At 42.3% G+C, this 24523-nt stretch overlaps 1 protein-coding gene across 1 annotated transcript in view; it reads left to right on the forward strand.

Moving 5' to 3' along the window:
• Positions 1–24523, forward strand: part of GALNT12 (polypeptide N-acetylgalactosaminyltransferase 12) — a 61808-nt gene that overhangs the window by 30400 nt on the left and 6885 nt on the right. The window contains exons 6-8 of the mRNA XM_009906728.2: positions 4793–4969; positions 8838–8969; positions 18201–18314. Of these exons, the coding sequence (XP_009905030.2) occupies positions 4793–4969; positions 8838–8969; positions 18201–18314 (423 nt within the window). The remainder of the gene's footprint in view (positions 1–4792; positions 4970–8837; positions 8970–18200; positions 18315–24523) is intronic.

Consider the following 24523-nt stretch of genomic DNA (forward strand, 5'->3'; position numbering starts at 1 on the left):
GCAAGATGACAAAATAATTTCTTGATAATTCCTTTCTTCTGGTGGAAATTTTCATTGCCTGTGGGCCTGGATAAATCCCCAGTTGCCTGGGGCCTCTTTCTTTTCATCTTTTTGTGGCGTTTCTTTCTGTCTGGATCTGGAAATCTGTCTTGTGTCAGAAGCAGCCAGGATGGTTTTGTGTGGCTAAGGAGGCTCCTCCGCCTGCCCAGCTCTCAGCAGATCCTGCTGGAATGCTCAGCTGCAAGCCAGCAAGCAAAATTGTAGAAGAGATGGGCAGAAATTGAGTATTTTCCACAGTTTGTCATTTTTTGAGGAGATGTCATCTATTTTTAAAAAACCTTTTTATTTCTTCCAGAGTCCTAAAGTGTTAGAGTGGAGATGGTAGAGCTTATAGAGGTTTCTTGTTTATCACTTACTGACCTAGCATTAGGTCAGTTGTCCAGAGACCCTGACAGGGAGGGGGGATTCCAAAGAGAGAGCTGAGCAGTTACTGTAGCATTTTGTAATCACAGAATCACCAAGGTTGGAAGAGACCTCAAAGATCATCAAGTCCAACCCATCACTGCAGACCTCATGACTAAATCATGGCACCAAGTGCCACATCCAATCCCCTCTTGAACACCTCCAGGGACGGTGACTCCACCACCTCCCTGGGCAGCACATTCCAATGGCTAACAACTCTCTCTGGGAAGAACTTTCTCCTCACCTCAAGCCTAAACCTCCCCTGGTGCAGCTTGAGACTATGTCCTCTTGTTCTGGTTGCCTGGGAGAAGAGACCAACCCCCTCCCCTTCAGGTAGTTGTAGACCGCACTAAGGTCTCCCCTGAGCCTCCTCTTCTCCAGGCTAAACAATCCCATCTCCCTCAGCCTCTCCTCATGGGGCTTGTGCTCAAGGCCTCTCCCCAGCCTCGCTGCCCTTCTCTGGACACATTCAAGTGTCTCAATGTCCTTCTTACCATCTGTCTACAAACAGGAAAAAAATAATAACAATATCACTCCTGTACATGTATCAAGATGAAAGTGAACATAAACCAGAACTTCACCTTGTTTTCTTTTTGTGGTAAAGGGAAACAATATGCTCTTATAAGGAGAGCTTCAAGGTAGCCAGACCTAGTAAAGAAATGGTGTTTTCATTCAGGTGAGTGTGTAACATATACATGGAATCTAATGCGCTTCTCTACTGCAGAAGGTTGAAATCATTCTAGGGGAGAATCTTCCCCAGAGGCACTTAGGTAGCATTTGGTAATCCACTATGGTTTCTCTGTTGAATTCCTTGCTTTAATTTATTGCTGTTCATTTTTACATGACTATATGTAGAGGCTGAAGTGTCTTCCATTAAAATAAAAAGAAAAAAAAAAAGTGCTATTTGAGGAGTTGTTTGGCTGCCATATATTTAATTTTTGCTTGTAACAGGAAAGCCAGAGAAGTTTTGAACTGTTTCAATGAAAGAAGCAGAACTTAATAAGTATTGCTTAGCAACCTACAGTCATGTTATAGAGAAATTCAGAATTTCAATTATTGAAAAATAAGCTCTTCTATAATTTTCTTTTTGGCAGCAATTTAATAGAGATACAGTCAGGCTTTTTTACTTAATTTAAATTAAGAGTTCATTATGGAACAGTAGAATAACGTGCTTCCTTCTTAGCTGTGCGTTTTGACTTCAGTAGTTTTTATGGTCTGTTCCTCATATCTTGTTTAAAAACAGACTCATCAGAACAGTAAGGAGCAATAAATAAATGCTTATGCAGAATATAAAAAAATATGGAAATTGTTAAACTGTACTAAATTCCATGGGGCTTAATATTTGCTGGCAAGCAGATTTGGCACAATTAAATTCAACCTTAAAAAAGTAATCCTGGCTGTAGGAAGCTGTGGCAATGCCAGCGACGAGCGGTGTGAGCAGTCTGGCAGTGCAGGCCTAGAGCCTGACGTGGTGGTAGGCCATGCTCAGCATCAGTGCAGAGCCAGCTAGCAGTGTACCAAAACAGTGCTGTGCCTGCAGCATGTAACTAAAGCAGGACACTGGTAGCTATAAACATAGAAAGTTATCTTGGGACACCAGGACATGCACCTGCATCAACAACCTTGTGTGTCGTTAGTAGTTGGACCAATAATCTATAATAGTGTGATGTGTGGTCACTCATAGGGAACCAATGAGGCTATGTGTGGTAGGTTGAGAGAGGGCCTAGCTCTCCCTCCCCCACAGAGAAAGAAAACCACAGCTAAACTCAAGTCAGAGAAGCAGACTATATTTACAAGCACATATAGGAAGCAGATTATATATAACACAATATATACAGGTATTTACAATATATATACAGAAATATACAGCAAAGGAAAATAATACAACAAAATTCCCTCCTCGAGAGGAGGGTTCCCCCCTCCCTGTACCCCCCTCTCTCCCCCTACCTCCTTTTTTCCCCAAAAAGGGGTTAGAGAGAGAGAGAAAGGCAGTTAGTAAGGAAAGGAGATGTTATTAAGCTTCAAAAGCCCATGCAGGATTAGTTTTGCTTATCCCAAGGTCAGCTCCAGCTAGTTTTCTGAGAAGCGGACAGGGAGAGAGGCAGATCAGACTGGCACGGAGGACAGGCTGAAACCCAAACTGAGAAAAAATTCCACCTGCTCTAAAACTTAAAGTTGCATTCTGCCCATCCACCAATGAAATTCGTTTAGAATATCAGTGTTTTCGTTCTGGTACCAAAACATTCAGCCAGAGTGTCCCCGCACTGTCTGTTTCTTAAAGGCACAGCCTCAAACGGTCACACTATGCCAACAAGGCACTCCGAGTTTATATAAGTTGTAGAAGTTCCCTTGATACACACTTCTACCTTTCCTTTCCCTTCTTCTTCTTTGCTTTACTTTACCATGCTATACTCGCACTATAGTCCTACAATACTGGAACAATAAAGGAACAATACTCGATCATATTGGTCAGCTGTATTGACTCCAATCTCCATCCCATTAGGAAGCTACTGTTTTCCATCAGACTTCAAAGTGGGAGATCGTAGAGTGAAACTGAGTAACTGGTTTCACAGCAGCTTTCAGATGGACAGCTGTGCAATTTCCACGTGAAAATACACAAGTTGTTTAAAGGGTCAGTACAGAATTCTAGATTTCTTGTGCAATCCCTATAATCTTCTTTCAGTTTAAATCATAGTATCAGTTAGGGTTGGAAGGGACCATAAGGATCATCTAGTTCCAACCCCCAAATGTCAAGTGTATTGGTTACCTCAAAAAAAAAACAAAAAAGAAGAGAGAAAACTCTCATGAAAACCAAGAAGTAAAGATTATCTAGTGCTTGCTCCCTGTAGTTGAATGATTTCCCACATCTTTAAGGAAACCATTTGTTTTGAAAGTAAATGTACATAGCAGAGTGCTTACAGTTTTGTTACTGAGCACAGTATTGTGCCCCATGTAAAGGTCGGACATCATATCCAAAATCAAATCAATTAAGAAATATTCTTTGGTTTCTAAATTAAGAAATATGAGGGAAAGCCTAAGTAACTTTAAACACACACACACCCCCCAACCAGGCTGAAGACAACATCCATCTTATGTTTTGGAAAGTCTCTGTAGTGGCCTTCTGGATCCCTGAAAGTCCCAGGAAGAGAGAGAGAGGAGGGAAAAAAGTCCCATCTGATCTGCTGTGACTAAGTAGAGAAGTTTTATTTGCTACCTCATAGCATTCACTCCTTCTATGTTCATTTGAATAACATGCAATTAAAATATATCTGAACTAATTTATGTTATACTTTATGTACAAAAAAGAGGAGCTGTCACCTCCACATGGTTAATACTTGAGGAGAATTAGCTCACTGGAGTGCCAGTTCTCAAGAAACTTCAACAGGTAGTCTATGGAAACCATTGGTGATAGTCTCAAGTGTGTTCCAAGAGCAGCACTGTGTCCTGCCTTTCCTCCCACCTGACAACTTCAGACACTTTTTCTTCAGGCACCTGTCAGAAATAGGCATTCTGCCACATTTTTGTAGTAATAAATGGAAAATGTCTAGCCATGCTTCCCTTTAATTACATCAAACTTGAAGTTAGTGGCTGTGTGGGTGAGCTGCCAAAAGTGCAGTTTTCAAAGGAGAGGAGAATAGTTACAAACATTTGCACCAAGCTTTGAGACTAGCATCTCTGCTTTGTGGTCATTTATTGGTTTTATCTCCAGGGCCATGTATTTCCTGACATGCAGACCTAGAGGTGTAAGGATGAGGGCAGAATGAGTTGTGCCAGTTCCACATTCATATTCAAGTCCTTTTCCTTGACAGCGAGTAGGAATATTAGTTCAGATAAGAGAATCTACTTCACTGACCGTGGCTGGACCACCATTAGAGAATTACTTTGCTTTTCCTTTCCAGTGAAAAAAGTTAGATACATTTTATAACCAGATACCCACACCCTTCTTCTGAAATGGTGAATGTAGAACTGGAAACACAAGTTATCATTCTCCATTAATATGACCAGAACACGAATAATGACTGGAAAAGTAACTCTGTTTAGAATGCCTATATGGCTTGCGTTGTAGACCACAGGCCTTCAGAGAAAGTAAAGCTGAGAAAGGGATAATTGCAAACCATACATGGGATTATCTCCTTGTTACTCCCAGTGATTTGCCCTGACTTCATAAGCATGTTGTTACTGGCATCAAATGAGACACACAATGATTGTCTATATTGCTTGCAGCATCCTCTGATGTTTTAAGGAAGGTATTATCCTTGCAAAGACTTACTGTGTCCTCCTACTTGCAAAGTTTCAAGTTAATGACGCACAGTGTCAATTCTTTGTTCAGATATGGCAGTGTGGAGGGAGCCTTGAGATCCACCCTTGCTCTCACGTGGGTCACATTTTCCCCAAACAAGCTCCGTACTCGCGGTCTAAAGCTTTGGCCAACAGCGTGCGCGCAGCTGAAGTGTGGATGGATGGCTATAAAGAAATCTATTACCACCGAAACCCACATGCTCGCCTGGTGAGTTGAAGTTCATTGTCCTTGGAATTGCCATACAGTTTGTTTGCAATGAATTAACTGTTAACTTAGCTGGTATTTAACGTGAAGTGCTTTTTATGTTTGTTTCTTATGTTTTGTGAAACTTTTCCCCAGATACAGAGTTAAGTACACACACGGTTGATTTTTAATTCCATGGAAAAACCCTGTAAGACTGGAAGGTTGCCACATTTGTGCCAATATTAAATGAATGAATGAATGAATAAACGAAAAAATACGACTAGGCAAGGTGACCCAAGTAAGAAGGAGCTGTTTAGCCTGAAATGGGCACTTGCAGAATACAGAATTAACCAGGCTGGAAAAGACCTTCAAGATCATTGAGTCCAACCTATCACCCAACACCATCTAATCAACTAAACCATGGCACCAAGTGCCTCATCCAGTCTCTTCCGAAACACCTCCAGGGATGGTGACTCCACCACCCCCCTGGGCAGCCCAGTCACTCTTTCTATGAAGAATTTCTTCCTAACATACAGCCTAAACTTCCCCTGGCATAGCTTGAGACTTTGTCCTCTCTTTCTGTCACTGGTTGCCTGGGAGAAGAGACCAACTCCCACCTGTCTACAGCCTCTCTTCAGGTAGTTGTAGATGGCAATAAGGTCTGCTCCCTGAGCCTCCTCTTCTCCAGGCTAAACAACCCCAGCTCCCTCAGCCTCTCCTCGTAGGTCTTGTGCTCCAGACCCCTCACCAGCCTTGTTGCCCTTCTCTGGACACTTCTATGAAACAGCTGATAAAGGATTAAATAAATGATGAATTACAGAAGAGACACATGATTAATGAATGCTAATCAGCAAGGTTCAATGGACAGTACATCTTTAAGTGAACAGTATGGTGATAATCTTTAGCAAAATTATCTGTCTTGTGATAATTGTAAAACTTTGGACTGATACAAGACAAAATGTATTTTTTTGATTTGTTGTGGCACAAGGCTTTTTTATAAACATCATAGAATCATGGAATGGTCTGGTTTGGAAGGGACCTCTGAAGGTCATCTAGTCCATCCTCCCTGCAGTAAGCAGGGGCATCCTCAGCTGGACCAGGCTGTTCAGAGGACTGTCAAGCCTCACTTTGAATATATCCCAGGATGGGGCCCCAGCCACCTCCCTGGGCAACCTGTCCCAGTGTTCCACCACTCTCAAAGTAAAGAGTGTATTCTGAATGACCAATCTAATTCTGCTCTTGTCTAATTTGAAGCCATTGCCCCTTGTCTGTTCACTACAGACCTTTGTAAGCAGTCTCTCTCCATCCTTCTTGTAGGCCCCCCCCATCAGGTACTGGAAGGTAGTGATTAGGTCTCCGTAGAGCCTCCTCTTCCCCAGACTGAACAACCCCAGCTCCCTCTGCCTGTCTTCATAGCAGAGGTGCTCCAACTTCCTGACCATTTTTGTGGCTCTCCTCTAGACCCACTCCGTCAGGTCCATGTCCTTCCTATATTGAAGGCTCCAGACCTGCACACAGTACTCCAGGTGAGGTCTCACCAGAGCAAAGTGACAGAATCGCCTCTGGATCTGCTGGCAATGCTGCTTTTGATGCAGCCCAGGATGTGATTGGCCTTATTGGCTGCAAGCGCACACTGCCTGCTCACATCCAGCTTCTCATCCATCAGCAGCCCCAAATCCTTTTCCTCAGGGCTGTTTTCTATCAGCTCAGTCCCCCCAGTCTGTATTGATAGTAACGATTGTTTCAGCCCAGGTGCAGAACCCTGCACTTGCTCTTGTGGAACCTCATGAAGTTCAGTAAATCAATATTACAAAGATTAATGAACAGTCCTGGGAACTCAGATGAAAATTCTTGGAATAAAACATTTGGAGTATCAGTTGTGGGTTGTTGGGATTTTTTTGTTGGTTTGGGTTGAAACTTTTGTGTGTGTGTTGCTTTTTGTATTGGGGTGGCTTTTGGTTTTGTTTGCTTGGTCATTTGTTTTTAAATCGTGTTTTTATTTTCTGTGAGGAAGAAAACATAAGATCACTAGCAAAACTTTTCAAGAGGTAAATGCTGTAAAAATCAAGTGGGTCAGAACAGTTGAGTAGCTTGGATATATTTATTCTGGGGAGCCTGTAGGCTGATACAGACAGTGACACTGGAATATCCTAACAATGTCTAGCAACTACTTATATGATCCTCTGGCACGAAGTCCAAACTTCAGGCCTAAAAGAAATCACTCTCTGCTGTTTCTTGTTAATGGACATGGTTCACCTCCCCAGGCACTTCTCTTTTCACTGGAAGTTTTCTGAGTGCTGGCTTTGTGGTTTTGTGCAGGGGAGAGCTGCCCTGGGATGGGCTGCTGGGTACTTACCTCTGGCTATGCTGCGCCAGAGCTTAGGGACCAGGCAGGGTAACAGGAGCTCCCCATATTTGAATGGTCTACCCCAATAGACAGTGCTGAGGGAAAGAGTGCTTTTGAAACCATTAGGCTTTTAAAGGATATGCTGGGGGACACTGGGGAGGCTGAGTTTTGTTAGCTTCCATCTTGTGTGCCTTTGGTTTCAACTGGGTAATTAGATTATTGTAGTCTATGCATTTGTAATAATTGTTTTACTTTAACATCATAAAAGCCATTTAGGTTTTATTATTAGACTGTGACTTTGAGAAAAACAGGAGTTTTGTGTATCCAAAGATGGGAGCTCACAGGCAATGCCAGGCCAGTTCTGCTTGTCGTGTGCAGGCTGTAATGCTCTGTACAGCTCTGAGCCGCTAATGTCAGTGAAGGCAGAACTTGAGCTTGAAAGGATACTTGTGTGTTGGTTTTGCATATTGGCTCATTGTAACACATTGGTTGTAAGCTGAGACTTCTGTGAGGTTTTTCACACCTCAAAGCCACTGCCAGTGCACCCTGCTGTCTGTAATACTCTGTGCACCACTTCTTGCAGCGGTTGACTTCAGCCTGTTTCGCTTCATCTAACCCAAATATTCGGTTCCATAGCATAATGGCAAAATGATTGATGATACAGCTGCAGAATTTGGTTCCATAAAGTTTTGCTCCAAGATTAATGTTCAGACCTCAAAAGCTGAAGTGTCATGCTCTTTGTTTATTCAAGCAGGCATCTCTGCCTCTGTTTTACATCTGCTTTGTGTTTCCAGTGGTATTTCCACAGCTTTCAGAAATGCAAATGTGTTTGTGGTTTGATGAAAGAGTGTGTCAGGCGACCTGTAAAAATCTGGATTTGCAAACACTCTCTCAAGGCCTCACTGTCTGAAGTCCCTAGTCAATATAATATACAGACAGATTTTTTTTGAAGGCAGACATGAAAAGATGTGAACTCTGCTCCAGTCTATAGACAAGGAAGAGTCTGTAATGATAGCTTTTCTGTGGTTAAGATTTCATATGCTCCACCACCCAAATCTATGCATTTCAAAGGAAGCATTAGCAAATTTCACAAATTTCATCAGCTGAGTGTATAACTCTCTGTGCAGGTAATGATGGATGATGATGGAATGGATAATGGAATGGAATAACTTAAAATTCTCAAGATTCATTCACTGCTTGTGAGATTTACAGTTACCCAGCTAAAGGAAGCTTTGTTTTCCAATATGCCCTCTCAGTTCCCAGCAATCTGTATTCAGGGACTTTCTTACTTTGGGATTTGGGCAGTTTTCTCGGACAGACTGTTTTCTAGAATATTTTAAAGTTTTAGGTGCACCATTCCAATTCTTTATTGTAAGGATAATGAAACCAAATCCAGCACCCAAACACGGGGATTTTTCCTGCCTAAATAGTCCTACTCATCACTTTAACATATGGTTCTTAATAATGTATACAGATAGTTTAAAAGAGATCATCTGCTCTGGTTGGGGTACTTTTTCATTTTGTTTTGTTTTTTTTTTTTTTCAGGAACCATATGGGGATGTGACAGAAAGGAGACTGCTTCGAGAGAAGCTGAAATGTAAGGACTTCAAATGGTTCTTGGACAATGTGTACCCAGAGCTTCATGTACCCGAGGACAGACCAGGCTTCTTTGGAATGGTACGTGGCTGCTGAAAAGAGGCCTCCTCACAGTTCTCTGAGCTCTTCTACTAACTCGGCATGAAGGTATTGTTTTGCCAAAATCAGTTTGGGATTTTGGTAGAATTCGGTTAGAACCGGTAGGTTTGAAAGTGTGGTTTCCCTCAAAACTTTATTCTAGGGGATGCTGTTTGTGAAGGACTTCTCTGAGAACAGGTAGTGTTTTCATGAATTACACCTTCCAAGTGACATCTTGAGACTGTTAAGGGCATCAAAGGATGACTTGTTTGTTTCTAGGAATGGAATAGAATAGAATTAACCAGGTTGGAAGAGACCTTTGCGATCATCAAGTCCAACCTATCATCCAACACTATCTAATCAACTAAACCATGGCACCAAGCGCCCCATCCAGTCTCTTCCTAAACACCTCCAGTGATGGTGATTCCACCACCTCCCTGTGCAGCCCATTCCAATGGCCAATCACTCTTTCTATGAAGAATTTCTTCCTAACAGCCAGCCTAAACCTCCTCTGGCACAGCTTGAGACTGTGTCCTCTTGTTCTGGTGCTGGTTGCCTGGGAGAAGAGACCAGCCCCCACCTGGCTACATCCTCCCTTCAGGGAGCTGTAGACAGCAATAAGGTCTCCCCTGAGCCTTCTCTTCTCCAGGCTAAGCAGCCCCAGCTCCCTCAGCCTCTCCTCAGAGGGCTTGTGCTCCAAACCCCTCCCCAGCTTTGTTGCCCTTCTCTGGACACATTGCAGCAAGTCAACATCTTTCCTAAACTGAGTGGCCCAGAACTGGACACAGTACTCAAGATGTGGCCGAACCAGTGCTGAGTACAGGGGCAGAATGACCTCTCTGCTGCATTGGTGACTTGAAAATAGAAAGAGTGTGCATTTACACATTTTAGCCAATGAAAACTATGATGCTCTGATGATGAGGAAAAGAGCTGCTGCTGTATGCTCTGAGATCATACAGGATTTTGTATGTCAAAACCAACATGTTAACTTGTAATCCAGAGGTCACTTTAGACCAGCACAGATTCACAAGCAATTTGCATTGGTTCAATATCAGAATTGTCTCCTTTTCTAAGAGCCAACAACTTTCTATGCTGTTTGCAGCTCACAAATAAACTATGGCTTCATGTATATCATATTACTGTAATCTCATTTGGAAGGGATGAAGGCAGAGATGATGCAGCAAATACCTCCTTCCTCTGAAATATCAGCAGCTATCTGCTGTGAGTCTTATTAGAAAGACAAGACTGCACCTTTCTGCTAGGCAAAGATGTATAAAATACCTTCCTGATTACCAGTGTCACATTGAGTTAGAAGCACTTGTGCTGGTAACTCGATCACTGCAGATCTAGGTAAGCTGCATTCCCACACTGCTGCAGTACATCCAGACCTTATCACAACAGTCACGTCCTGATGCCATCTGCACTTCAGCTGGTAAGCCTCTGCTGGATCTCCTTCAGTGGAGGAAAAAACTTGGTCACTGTGGGTGTACAGAGCATACAGAAACCAGGTCTCCCCAAGTCTTCCCCAATAGCTTTGCTACCTGCTGCACAAAAACTGTCCTAGTGTTAAATGGTTGTGATTTCCCATGGGGAGCTGTAGGAGCTCCTGTAGGGAGTGCGAAAGTTGACAGCAAAGCCCTCAGGAGCCTCTGAGAGAATAGCTACCCTCCTCCATTTGTCTTGGAGCTTGTACCTGGGTTGGTCTCTCTGTGTGATCACTAGCTTGAAAGGTAATATCCAGTACCTTGAACAGACACCAGTACAACATTGGTTTGTTTTTTATGTTTTTTTATGCTGAATCCCTTGCAAAGTCTGAGACAGTTGAAACAATAAGGTACTATAAGGCTTACCTTCCAGCAGCACTTCAGAAACCTTATCCTCCGCTCCACCTCTACACTTTGCCCTACCAGAAGATGGATGGTGGTGATAATGCTTCAACCTCCAGGGGAGGGGAAGGGAACTGTGCAGCTCTTTTCAGGGTTTAACTGCACGTGTCTTCCTCTGGAAAAGTGTTGACAACACCTAGAAATAATAATTCTCATTCATTGCTGCTCAAGGTATCCACCATGTAATCTGTTCTCTGGAAACAGTTTTTCAAATGCTGTAATCTAGTTGTGAGCATAGTAAGAATCCATCTTTTTTGGAAGAAAGAATTAAAATGTGATTAAAATACAGTTATACTCTTAAGCAAATGGTAATGAAAAGATGACACCTACTGATTCAGCCAATTTGTGGATATCGAGTCCTGTCTGCAAACTTCAATGAAACAGTGATGGTATTCTTCACTCCTGCCTTAGCCGTGTAGTTCTTTTCTGGTTCACAGAAATACTGTGTTTAAAAGTGTCAGCTTTGTTACCAGCTTGGTTTAGTGCTAGGTTATTTGTTCAAGGAGACTGTGAAGCGATATGGAGGTTACTCCCTCCCTTGAAAACCTTTGCACTGAAGTTGAAAACTCAGTATCACAGTATCACTAAAGTTGGAAGAGACCTCAAAGATCATCGAGTCCAACCTGTCACCACAGACCTCATGACTAGACCATGGCACCAAGTGCCACGTCCAATCCCCCAATTCTAAGATTACCCATATATTACTGACCTAAGGGCAAAAATTATTGAGAAGCACTCAGTGCATCTCCTGATGCATAGATAATTTTTTGCTATCTGTACTGAACTGGTTGTCTAAATGGTTAACTGCCCCAAAAATTATTTAAGCATAAATAATTTTGAATATTTTTACCTGAGTTATGTTTGCACTCTTATAAACTGCTTAAGGCCTAGAAATGAAGTAAATGGATCACCTTACCAGTAAGATGAGTACCTAAACACAGGCCTTATGAGGAGAGGCTGAGGGAGCTGGGATTGTTTAGCCTGGAGAAGAGGAGGCTAAGGGGTGACATCATTGCCCTCTACAACTACCTGAAAGGTGGTTGTGGCCAGGAAGGGGTTGGTCTCTTCTCCCAGGCAACCAGCAGCAGAACAAGGGGACACAGTCTCAAGCTGCACCAGGGGAGGTTTAGACTCGAGGTGAGGAGAAAGTTCTTCACTGAGCGAGTTGTTCATCATTGGAATGTGCTGCCCAGGGAGGTGGTGGAGTCACCGTCCCTGGAGGTGTTCAAGAGGGGATTGGATGTGGCACTTGGTGCCATGGTCTAGTCATGAGGTCTGTGGAGACAGGTTGGACTCAATGATCCTCGAGGTCTCTTCCAACCTTAGTGATACTGTAAATGAAGCAGCATCAGATTTCCATCAGTACTGTGAATAAAATCATATTTCAGGAAGGGGTACTATCAAAATTATGAGCCTTCTCATTCATAAAATGCCCTTTTTTTTAAACTTAAGTCAGACTTTTCCATAGAAGTTCCAATAATGGAGCAGTAGAGTGGAGTTAAAAATGTAACATTTCAAACATTAAAGCTGCAGAGGCCATTATGAGGTGAAATTTTGGAACTGTTTGTTGCTGCATGAGATAGCAGCATTTAGCCAGAAAGATAACTACACAGACTACTTAAAAAAATAAATTGCCACAAATTTAAGGACTATTCTTTGCATGGCATCCTTGTAGGAGCACATTGCAAGTCTCTATTCACTATTAGAGCGAAAGAGCAAACAAAATTTAGAGGTAAATCTTGACTTCCCATCTGAGCTTCCATTATCATTTTGTGCAGTGATATACTAGGTAAACAAGAAGCTTCTAGAGCTCTGAATGACAGTGCATCAAGTTTCTTCTCAAGGTACCTCAGCTGCCATAGTAGGGACATAGACATGGTTGCATGGTTTATCTTGCATCTCTATACAGATATAAGGCATTTTTCATAGTGAGGATAATAAAGCACTGAAAGAGTTTCTTAAGGTCAGGTTGGATGGGGCTTTGAGCAACCTTATCTAATGGACGATGTCCCTGCCTATAGCAGGGAAGGGTGGACTAGATGGTCTTTAAAGGTTCCTTCCTGCCTTAACTATTTTGTGGTTGTATGATTCAGTCTCCTGGCTCGGCTCAAGCAGCTGCCATTTTTAAGCCAAACAGTGCGCTGGGCAATCGTATAAGCAGTGTGTTTCTGGTCCTTGGGTTTGATGTAGCTTTGGAACTTTGTATGGAACATGAACTAAACATGTCTCTCTTTCTCATGGCCATCCTTCAATGGGCACTTGTGAAGAAATCTTTAAAAGACCAGAACCCTAGGTCTGTGTGCTGCACAGATTGCCCACCTAGATAGGCCAGACTAGGTCTGCTCACAGATCTCAGCTTCCTTGTGGAGGGATGGCATGGGCACTACTAGCAACTTCGTCTTGTGTTTCATATTAGCTTAGTGATGTTGTTGCATTGTGTAGCTAGGTGAAAAGGAGCAGCTGGGCAGTGCTGGCATCTTGTTAGTGACTGTGGAAATGCATGGCTGCAAGGCCCAGGGAATATGCAGGGTTTCTCTCCTCTACTAAGGTGTACTAAGTAGAGCTGGCATTCAGGGCACATACCTGAGGTAAAGGTCATGGTCATCTGGTAAATTTGGCTTTGAACCTGGCATCCAGGTTGCTGTTAAAAAACAATATTGACACTTTTCTGTAAGTTTGATCACTTAGCAGTGAGACCATGTTATTTTTCAATACAAGAAGTTTTCCTTTTTCTTCTGAAATAGTTTCTAGCTGATCGTGAAGCAACAAAGCTGATAGATGTCTGTTGTGGCTACCTAGCTGATGGATGGCTCTTTTCACTTCCTGTCCTTAAAGGTGTCTGCAAGTGACTGAATCAGTTGGGAGATCATTTTTCTGTTAGCAGCTTCCTCCCACACTTTCCCCTAAGACCATCTTGTCTTCAATAAATTTCCAAATGCTTAGTCATATGTTTCATTTAATTTAGACCAGAGATAACCTTAAAAAAACCCTAAACCCAACCAACCAATCAAACAAACAAAAAACCCCAGAAAAAAACAAACAAAACCAAGCACACACAAAGAAAAAGATCAGGAAGAAAAATTTTAAGCCTTTATAACTATGAAGAGTTTTTTTTTACCTGTGACTCAAAAGAGGCAGTTTTGTAAATTGTCCAAGTAACACATGATATATATGGACAAGCTTACAGAAGAAGAGATCTTAGCTATGTGGCTGTATAACTTCATTAAAAAAGATGACTACATGTCTAGTATTAGAAGTTCCCAGCTGTCAGGCTTCAAACCAGCCTCTTTTAGGTTATCCCTCTAAAACTGTATTATGATACAATTTGTAGAGCTGTCACTTGAGTTTCACTTGAGTGTCAATTGAGTTTGAATTGGTACCCAAGGTTATTGCTGACTAGACCTGGAGATCTGATGCCCTTCACAGGAAAATATTCACCACTCTGTTGGCTGTACAGACTCTGAAGGCTCTAAACGAAATGGGAAAAGTTCAAGTGATTGTTCTTTATCTCAAGTGAACACACCATCACTTGAGATGTGCTTCTGTGTTCTTGAGCTTCCCAGAGAGAGGCTGAGGTGAGCAACTGATTTCCAACAGCAGCGTCTCATCATTGGTTCCCTCAAAGGATCTTAGTCATCAATGTTGCCTACCCATTTCAGCACTGAACTTAAGAAGTGAACAGAAATCTGAGGATATTTGCAATCATTTTTCCAAGAAGGGTGATAAGAAAATGGTATAAACTCAGTCAAATCATTCCCTGTTACTGCTCAGATCACCTTTTTGAGGTAACAGCTTATGCCTGGTCAGAACCCTGAAGCCATTGGCTTGCTACAAATTCACATCTTAGTGTGTCCCACAGTATCAGATGCACATAGCAGTAATGCATCAGCACCAGTATCTCTGTGGCAGACTAAAGAGGATTCTGATCTGTTTTATGGATGGAGAGGGAGGTTGGCTGTGTTCCACTGGCTGTATTTATCAACTAATGTAATGAAGTCGTAATGCCAAATCTTTCGTTGATGCTTTGCTTACAGTTATGTGAAATGGATTTTGTCTTAAAAACCCCCAAAACCTAAGAATTATTTGCAGAATGCCATCTGTATTGTGTCATTGCATGCAAGTCTCCAGATGTTAGGAAACAACAGATTTAGATTTCTCCAAGCAGTAAGGGATAAATTGCTGTTTATTACCTTTCCCAGCCTCCAAACAAAGCGGTAACTAAATGGCATGGTAGAGTACAGCTGCAACATTTCAATAGGAGGCAAATGCTGTAGAAAGACACAGCCAATAACCCTGCATGAGCAGAACTTTTTAGAACTGAAATGTGTTATAATGGCAAGGTGATCAACATTTTTTTTCTTGCTTCTGTTTCTTTAATGCAGCATTCTGCAAAAGAATTCAGGTAAGTCATGGAGAAAATTTTTGTTCTTCTTGCATGACTTGTTTATGGTGGATATGAGAACAAAGATAGCTTCAGAAGTGACTGGATGATTACTGTTTTGATAGAACTGTTGCATGTAAAAGGAACTTAAACTGTGTTCTCATTTAACAAGGGAAAATATTACTCTCACAAATTCTCTCATACTTTTTCCTGCTTTGGAAGAGAGGGTGGATTTAATTTATTTATATATATATATTGCATAAATTAGGCTGCAATCAGATTTTCAAATCTTTGTCATTTCAGATCAGGTCATTTAACAGCTTAGTATGCAGTATTCCCACAAATTAGGTTTTGAACATCTATTAGAGTTCCTCATAAAGTGGGGGCATAAGAGAGTATTTGCTAGGTGAAGTTAATAATCTTTTGCAGCTTTTGTTTCGCTGTCTGTATTTGGGCATTGAGTAACGTGTATTGGAGAGTTACTGTAGTTCTGGTGGTGCACAGCATTTTAAAATAGGTTATTGAAAATTCCAGGCCACAAAAGGGAGCACATGCTTGAGCTCACATGCTTGAGCATGTGCTGGGAGCTGACAGTGAGGACTGCGTGCTTGGAGTGGTAGCGAAGGTGTTGAGCTGTCTGGAAGGGCAACGCTGATAAGGGTTTTGCTCTGTTTATCTTTCCTTGGAGGCAGGAGGTAGACAAACTCATACATTACTAAGCATACTAAGGGGACTCTGATCCAGAGGACAGCCACTGACAACTGAAACTGATTTATGTTTTTAGAGATATGATTGCTGTTGTCACCAGTTGTGACTTTAGGTTGGCATTTCTTGATGTAGAATGTAGAAACGTGAACATTTATTGTTTATGTGGTTCCATGGTAATGTTAAAAATCATCTCTAAGTCATCATGCTTATTTCCTGGTTTTTAAAGTGTAATTCTTGCCTAGCATTATGAAGGTGTGACAAAATGTCTCCCTCTAACAGCTTTAGGAGGGGTGCAGTGGTTTAGTGCTTTCCCATCAAATCAGACAGTGCTTTCTGTAGAAAGATTCCCCAGGGGCTCCTTTTGCTGCTGGTAAATTTGGGCACTAAACTAAGGATGAATCTTCCTATACACCAAATTCAGATGTTAGTTTATCCTACACTGAAAAATTGCACTAAATGTATATTGAAAACGTATTCAGAGAGCAATTAAGAGGCACAGCCTGTAAGGATAAGGACTTGGGTCCAAATGTATACATTTGGCTCTGAAAGGAGATCCTTACAGCCCCAGAAGCCCTGCATGGGGTCCTGAGCCATGGTGGCTCAGTGCCCCTCCCCGGTCCCCAAGTATACTGCTGTTGCCTTGGGATGCTAGCTCAGGTATGCAGAGCACTGGATGTGTGGCCATCTCTCAGCAAGAGTGGGCACAAAGTAGTGGAAAGAAGATGTTGAACAGCAATCAAAGTGAAAGCAGGGAAAGAAGAGTATTTGTAGAATAAAAGTAATTAATTTTCTGACTTGTATGGTTTGCTCTGTGGTGGGTTTGGGTCCTGCAGGGTTTGTCTTTGTTCGGTTTTAGCCTTCTGCAGTCCCTTTGTGCCTGTTCATTCTTCATGTTAAGAAGCTGAGGATACAGTTAATCACAATTAGAGAAAAGTGGTGAAATTACAGCTTGCTGAAGTAACTCTTCTGAGATCTACTCTGCTTATTCTTATTGTCTGTGATACAATTGCTTTCAGTAACAGGGGCATTCATCTTGAACTTCTGTTTACAGAACCTGTTTTGCTCTGTGTAATTCTGAATTTGGTTTAATGGCTAATACCAGGAGTCAGTAATTGTTATGGTATTGTTATGGTAGTTACTTCTGTATCCTGAATACTTAAAGGCAAATCCCTGGCAATTAATGCTTAAAGTCAGGTAACTTAGTATTTTACAATTTGAAAGGTGTGCCGTTGTGGTATAGCCCCAGCTGGCAGCTGAGCCCTATGAGGCTGCTCACACAGCTGTCTCCCTTCACCTCAACTCCCTTCCTGGGAAGGAAGATAGGGAGAAAAAAGGCAAAAAATCCTGTGGGTTGAGATAAGGAGAGTTTAACAGAACAACACAAAGAGAGAAGGAGTAACAATAATACTGATGAAGTAGTATATCAAGTGAGTGATACAAAATGCTGTACTGACCACAGTGGCCCATCCTGTTTGCCTGACCCTGCTGCACTGCAGCCAGTGACTTACTTGAAATGCCTGTGCTTGCCTGGCCAGCCCTCAACTTGTGAGGGCATGATGTCAGTTGGCACCTAATACTCCACTGGCTGGTTCCTCTGGCTGTCTTGACTGTTGCCCCTGCCAGCTTCTTGTAATAAACAAACAAATAAATAAACCTTATCCTGGCCAAGTCCAAAACGTGTACCTATTGTGTCAGAGATCAGCAATACTAATAAAGAATTAGTATCACACCAAGTGTCTCTTCCCAAAGGTTTATCTTGCCACCTTTGATAATTTCCAGTCCTGAAATCTGTCTGCTTGTTCAACCTCAAGAAGGTACTGGAGTCCTTTTGAGAATGAATTCTTCTAACATTGCCCATTTGACAGACTGAGAAAAGTATGCAGCCACCTTTTCATATGAAAATTGAACAAGTAGATCCTGTGGGGGAAAAAAGACATGGCAGACTTTTGTTCTGCCTGAGTTGCTGGTCTGTTTGGTTTCAACACAGCTTTTCATATTTCCTGCCTACTTCATTTGCAAATACACTGGAACATGGTGCCATTCCCTGGGGAAGCCATCATGTCTGGCTGGTTCAATGCCCACAGCCAAGACAGTCCCAACAGTTTTATTCCACATTAGTCAGAGAAATGTTGCCATTGGATCCATTTGCTCTGTTCCAGTTAATTTGCACTAGCTCTGGGATGTAAACTTAGGAGTGTAAAGTACTACAGCACATCTCCTTTACTTTAGATTAATACTTTGTTATTTTGTTTTGATTAGCTGAAGAATAGAGGAATGGCAAACTTCTGTTTTGATTATAACCCTAAAAATGAACATCAAGTAACTGGACACAGGATCATACTGTACCCATGTCATGGCATGGGACAAAACCAGGTAAGATCCATGCTTTACTTTCATTTTGACCAACGCTATGGTTACAATGCATTGCAGTAGGTCTGAGAGAATATGCTGCCACAATGAGGTGATACTAATCTACTTTTGATTCCTGCACTCAAAGCTTTTAATTCTGATGTATCTTCAGGTCAGATTTTCTTCAGTATGAAGGTGTATCTGACCAGACCAGGGAACTCATGCATACCTTAGTTATGCCTTTCCCCAAAACTCATTAACAGGGGTTAATAGCACAGCAGTGTAGCTACAGTGCTTATAGACCAGTGTTCATTCATCTCCAGCTAGTCTTGGGTGGATGAGCACATCTAAGCTTTTGTCTGTCCATGCCTCCAAATATCTTAATAATGTTGTGAACCTAATCTAGTTCTTCCTGTGTCTGTCAATGTGCCTCTTCCTCTTGGTGGTCATGTTACTGCACAAGATGTTTTGGACAGCAGCCTCTCCTTGGCTCGGGCTCCAGAATCCTGGAGAGCAGTGATCTCCTCTTAACACTTTCATTCTTGCTCTTTTGGTTTTAACTTCTGAAGCTGAAAATCTTGTTAGTGTCTTTGTCCATGCTGACTGAAACTGTATGCAGCAGTGGTTAGCTCTGATTATCTAAAAACTCTCTGTGTAATGCTGTGGTAAAAGTGCTATGGGACACCACGTGCCCATCGACAGTGGCTGTTTTGCATGGTTTCAAGCGTCCATCTTCTAGAACTGAGATTTGGTGTGTGGCATGTAACATGCACTTGCCAATCTAACTTGATTTTTGGCTTCTAGCCCAGATCAGACTATGTGGGCATTCTCTTAGTGGGGAGGGGTGGAGAAATATGTAGGGTCTTGCTGAGCGTAAGTACATAACCATGTGGCAGTTTGGGTGGCTTGACTGTTTGGGGTTTTTAAAGGAAATGAATCTAAACACTCATTTAAGAAAGCTTGGAAAGGATACAGAGATGTGGCAGATAAGCAGCATATCTGTTATCTTCTTGAACTCTGCTTTAAAACAAACATGAAAGCTTGAGGAGGGGAAACCAAGTCTGTATTGAAGAGAGAGCTTCTCATATGAATTGTATTTTAAATGAGAAAAGAAAAACAAACAGTCTGAGCACCATACTTTGAATTGGAAAAGAAAATAGGGGTTTTTTTTACTGATAGCAAGTTTGTTCCCTTAAGTATTACAACTGCATTTAGTATTATTTATTAGCTTATGTATAGTTTGTGTTGTAACTTTCCTAATGTTTCCATTCTGGGCACAAAGATGCAGGGGAAGGCAGGGGAGAATCTTGTGTCATCTGTACTGACAGATGTTTGTCAAGCACACTAAGACATTTTGCTGCCTCAATTCAGCTTCATGCTCAAGTATGCTGAACTTCTATACACCTATATAGAAGATGATTTAATCAGATAACCCAGCTAAGCCACTTCCTTATGAGAACAAGTTGATTTCTTTTTGTAGATTAAGAAGTATTTCATGTATGGGATTATATGCTCACACACAAAACTGATTTATAGATTTATTTTTTCTTCTCCTTGCATGGCAGATTACAGAGGGGAGAGGCATTGAATCTTTTGGTATTTCTCTGACAAAAAAAGTTTATTTAAATTTTATCCCTTCCACCAAGAAAAAAATGAAGACGCAGGATAAAAGAGGCAAAAGAAGGCAAAAGAGAGAGTACATTTCAGAGATAAGTTGTCATGAAATGACATTTTTGCAGTTGCCCTTTGTTTAGCACTGAAAGATCAACTGAATTCACTGCAGAGATACCAAAGCACTGAGTATTAGTGCTCTTACATCTCTGCTGATGGCACATACATCGGCGTGCCTGGGATGGTAGGCATCAGACAGAGCAGGGAAGCTCCCGGAGCTGTGCAGTTACTGCTCCCTCTGCTGGCATCCAGGAGATAGGGAGAAACTACCTGACTGCAATACAAGATGACACAGGAGAACTGCAGAGCACGAGGAGAGAAGGCCAAACACGAGAAACGGGCAAAAGAATATTAGTGAAATTGGCAAAAGGCACAGGAGGGCTGAAAGAGCCAGGGGAAGGGGCCCAAGGTGACAGAGGGCAAAAGTTTGAGACAGAGTTAGGGCAGCAGGTGAAGAGCAGGGCATGTGTGACAGAAGGAGCAGTTAGGAGCTACAGGGAGGGAGTATGAAATAGGCAGAATCAATGGAGACCCCAGTAGTGGATAGCGGAAGGGGGACTGAATGTGGGAACACAGATTTTAGCTGGCAAATGGGGACATGAGTAAGTGGTAACAAGTATGGTTGCAAAAGAAGTAGTGGACAGCAGGAAGAGCTGCAGGTGGGGGAAGAGAAGGGAGGCTGAGATAAGACAAGATGCAGAAGCACAAGTGAGATGGGAACTGGCAGGACATTTCTCGCTATTTTTTTCCCATCTCCCCCTGCTTTTGACAGTCCTTCTTAGGAGTTAACAGTCTGCTCCTAGTAGTGTGAATTCCTCAGATCACTTGGTAGTGGCAGGACCAAACCATTAAAATCTCCCACATGCACATCCACCACTGTCAGCTGATGGAATTGCTGGTGACAGAGTTGGTCATCCTCTAGTTGTATCCATGCTAAGGAGAGCAAGGCACTCCACCACAGAGTTTCACAGGTGTTTGCTCACAACAGGCAGCCTTTAACTTCTGTTTTGTCCTTGGAAGGGAATCTGCCATCCTAACCCCAGGCTCTTCTGTTCTCTTCCACTCTGCTCAGTCTGCTCTCATCACTCCATTTATTACCTATATACCCCTTTAGCAGCAAATCCTCATTACAAAACTTTTCTTCAGTCCTTACAAACAGCTCCAGTTTCTCTGCTCCACATTCTTTAACACTTTCTTTTCCATGCTGTCTGACTCCTAGTCTTTCTTTAACATCCTTGATTTGTCTCTCCCCTCATTTATTCCTCCCAGTAGTTACTGCCCACCTGAGGTCATGCTTTTCTCCTTTTCACATATCTTTTTTCCTTTCCTGGCTAGCTCCCATTCTTTTCCTTCTCATCCCTTCATCCAGTTGCAGTTTATTCCACCATTCAGCACTTTTTTCCTCCCTGCTGCACACTTACAGTATCTTGTGGTATAAAGGAATGCAGTTGATTCTCCAGAGTTTGGCTCAGTCAATTTGCTCTCAAAACTCATCTTGACAGGATTAAACATTGATGGAAGTTAACTTGGTTAGCCATACGTGTCTTACACTCCAGTATGCCCATCCTCTGGTATGCTAGTGGCCAGTGGCTGTTTATGTAGGGGACAACTGCAAAACCTCTTCTTAATGGAAGCAATTCTCCACTTGAAGTGATCTGTGAATATCTATGGGCACTGTGCTGAGAGGAGAGAGTTCTGTGCTTTTGATCATTTCTGAAGTCCAGCACCTGCTCCCATTTTATGTCTCAGTATGTAAAACTACTTAGAAAAAATGAAGGTCCCTGTTGCTATTTTTCCTTACATCTGTGGACTAAATGAGAAGGTTCCCTTTTGTGCTTTTGTCTAAGCAACATGAAAACTAACCGTGGGCTGTTTAAAATTAGTGTGTTCCTGATAGCAAAAAGGTGAGGATATGACTGCAGTGATAAAACCTGAATGTATGTGGAAAAGAGGCAGAAAATAGGCAAAACACTGGCTGCTCAGTGCTTGCATCTCAAGCTACAGATGTTTTGTGGAAGGGTCGGTAGATGAGAGTGGCAGGCTTTGAAACTTAACACCGATAATGTCCATTGCCCTTCTTGGTAGGGCAGGGAGGCAGTCCTAAGAGCACCAGTGTGTGATGACAGGAGGCTGACCTGATGTGGTGAAAGGATGGGAAATCACTGAGGAGCCTGCTTTGTCTGCCAATACCACCCCAGTATTACCATTTGCAGCTGAGAGATTTGAGGCAAGTAGGAAGAGGCAAACCAATTGTTTAACAACGCCCTCAAGTTTCCTGCGAAAGGGCTGTTGCTGCTGGTTCTCCCACCCAGAAAGTACCTGTCAAATGTAAACTTTTTCCTGCACGTGGAAGGGTGGTACCTAGACACAGAGAGGGATGAGAAATGTGTTTTCGGGTCTGCTGAGGTAGCCAAAATCTGTTTCCATCCCTGGTGCCACAGAACACTGAAGCAGGTGGGGTGTATCCCACAGATTTCCCAGATGCAATAAGCATGGGCCTTATTAAGTTTCCCATGAGCACTTAAGGGAGTCTACTGGTTCTCTGAAGGAAAGAAGTGCAGTAAGGCTACAAATTATTGAGCATGAATCAGTTTAAAAATGCTTCCTTTCTGCCCACAGAACCATCTGGGCAAGGAAAGAGCCCTAATAAGCACTTCACTGTTTAAGGAGGAAGAGATTTGCCTCATGTATTACTGGAGCTTCAAAAAGCCCAAAGCCTGAAGTATTTATTACTTTTGAAACAATATAGGGTAAAAAACTGCATAACATTCAGTGGGCAAGGAGGCAGCAGTGCTTGGTTGCAAGTGCTGTAACCCCAGTGCTCAATGTTATCCTGAAATTAACTGTTTTACTTGCTCTTCTCCAAAATCTGATGAAAGTCCTTGAGAGGCCATTCAGGAAATATGTCAGTAGTACGAAATGCTCTGACTGTAGTAGCTGCTTCATCTATTCTTGATGCATCTGGTGCAATCAGCAGCTTGAAGGCTTTCACTGATATTGAATGCAAATGTCTAAAAAGAGTTATTATATCTTCTAAATCCGCTAATGAGCAAGGCTCTAAATGTGGCCTTGTAAAAGTGGCAGCTGTAAAAAAGTGTCCATCCAGACACAAATGAGCAGGAGTGAAGCTTTTTTTCTTTATTCGTGAGTCATAGACTTAAAATGAGTGCCCTTCCAGCTCACTGTGGTGTCCAAAGTGGCAGGCTTTCCATGTGGCAATCAGATACTGAACCTGGGGACTAAAGCCTGAAGGCCAGGGAATAGCCCCTGCCTATCAGGGTGAAAAAAAACCCCGAACACCCCCAGCCCCCTTCCCGCTGCCTCCAAAACCAACCAACCAAAAAAAACCCAACCAAAAAGCCAACCAAACCAGCCAACCAACCAAAAAATTATCAACTAACTCCCCCACAAATAATAAAGAAAAACAACCAAAAAAAACACACAAAAAAAACCCCAAACCAAAACAAAAAGCCAAAACAAACAAACCAAAAGCCACCCAAAAATCCCCAAAGAAACAGAGTCTCCTGGGTGTTATGTCAGCAGGTAAGCTTCAAACCTGAAGTTGCTATCTTGAAATGCTCTCTTCATAGAATACATAGAATACATAGAATAAACCAGGTTGGAAGAGACCTTCAAGATCATCCTTTTGCAGCTTAACCACAAATAAATGATGGGAAACAGATCAGCTGTAGGAGGGGTTCACTTGCATCACTGCACAAAAAGAGTCCTGGATCGCTACAAACTGACACAGTGGACAACATTGATCCATGTGCATCTGCAACAACCATCTTGGCAGAGAAATTCCTGATGGTGATAAAAGGAGGGACAGATTTTGTGAAGTCAGCATAGGCTAATCAGAGTTCTTCCACCTGGAAATGTGTGGCTGTAGACTTTGTAATCACATGGTCCTGTTTATGTTAAAACTCTCTTTCCAGTTTTTCTTTCAGGGTTAATCAGGTTGGTGGTTGCTGAGGGTGGTTTTATGCTAAGTTCAAGTACATACATTTCTGAATTCATAGATTCATAGAATACCAGGTTGGCATGGACCTCAAGGATCATCTAGTCGAACCTTTCAGGGTGAGAATATAGTTTAAGTGAGATGACCTAGCACCCTGTCAAGCTAGGCCTTGAAACTGTCTAATGTAGGGGAATCCTCCACCTCCTTTGGGCAATTATTCCAATGTCTAATAGTTTGAATAATGAAAAAAAAATTCTGGCCCTGAGTCCAAATCTCCCCAGTAGTACCTTGTCCCCATTGCCCCTTGTCTTTTCCAGGTGACTTGTAACAAGGGATTCTCCTTCCTCATGATAGCTGCTCTTTATGTACTCGTATGTGGTTATGAGGTCTCCCCTAAGCCTTCTCTTCTCAAACCCACTTGTCTCAAGCCTTCCTTCATATGACATGTCTTCCAGTCGTCTGATCATTCTTGTGGCCCTTCTCTGGACCCTGTCCAGCCTGTCCACATCCTTCCTATATAGTGGGGACCAAAACTATATGCAGTACTCAAGGTGTGGTCTGACCAGTGCTGACTGCAGTGGGAGAACATCATCTTTATGCCTGC

The sequence above is a fragment of the Dryobates pubescens genome, chromosome 9 (genome assembly GCF_014839835.1).
Source record: "Dryobates pubescens isolate bDryPub1 chromosome 9, bDryPub1.pri, whole genome shotgun sequence".
Lineage (NCBI taxonomy): Eukaryota > Metazoa > Chordata > Aves > Piciformes > Picidae > Dryobates > Dryobates pubescens.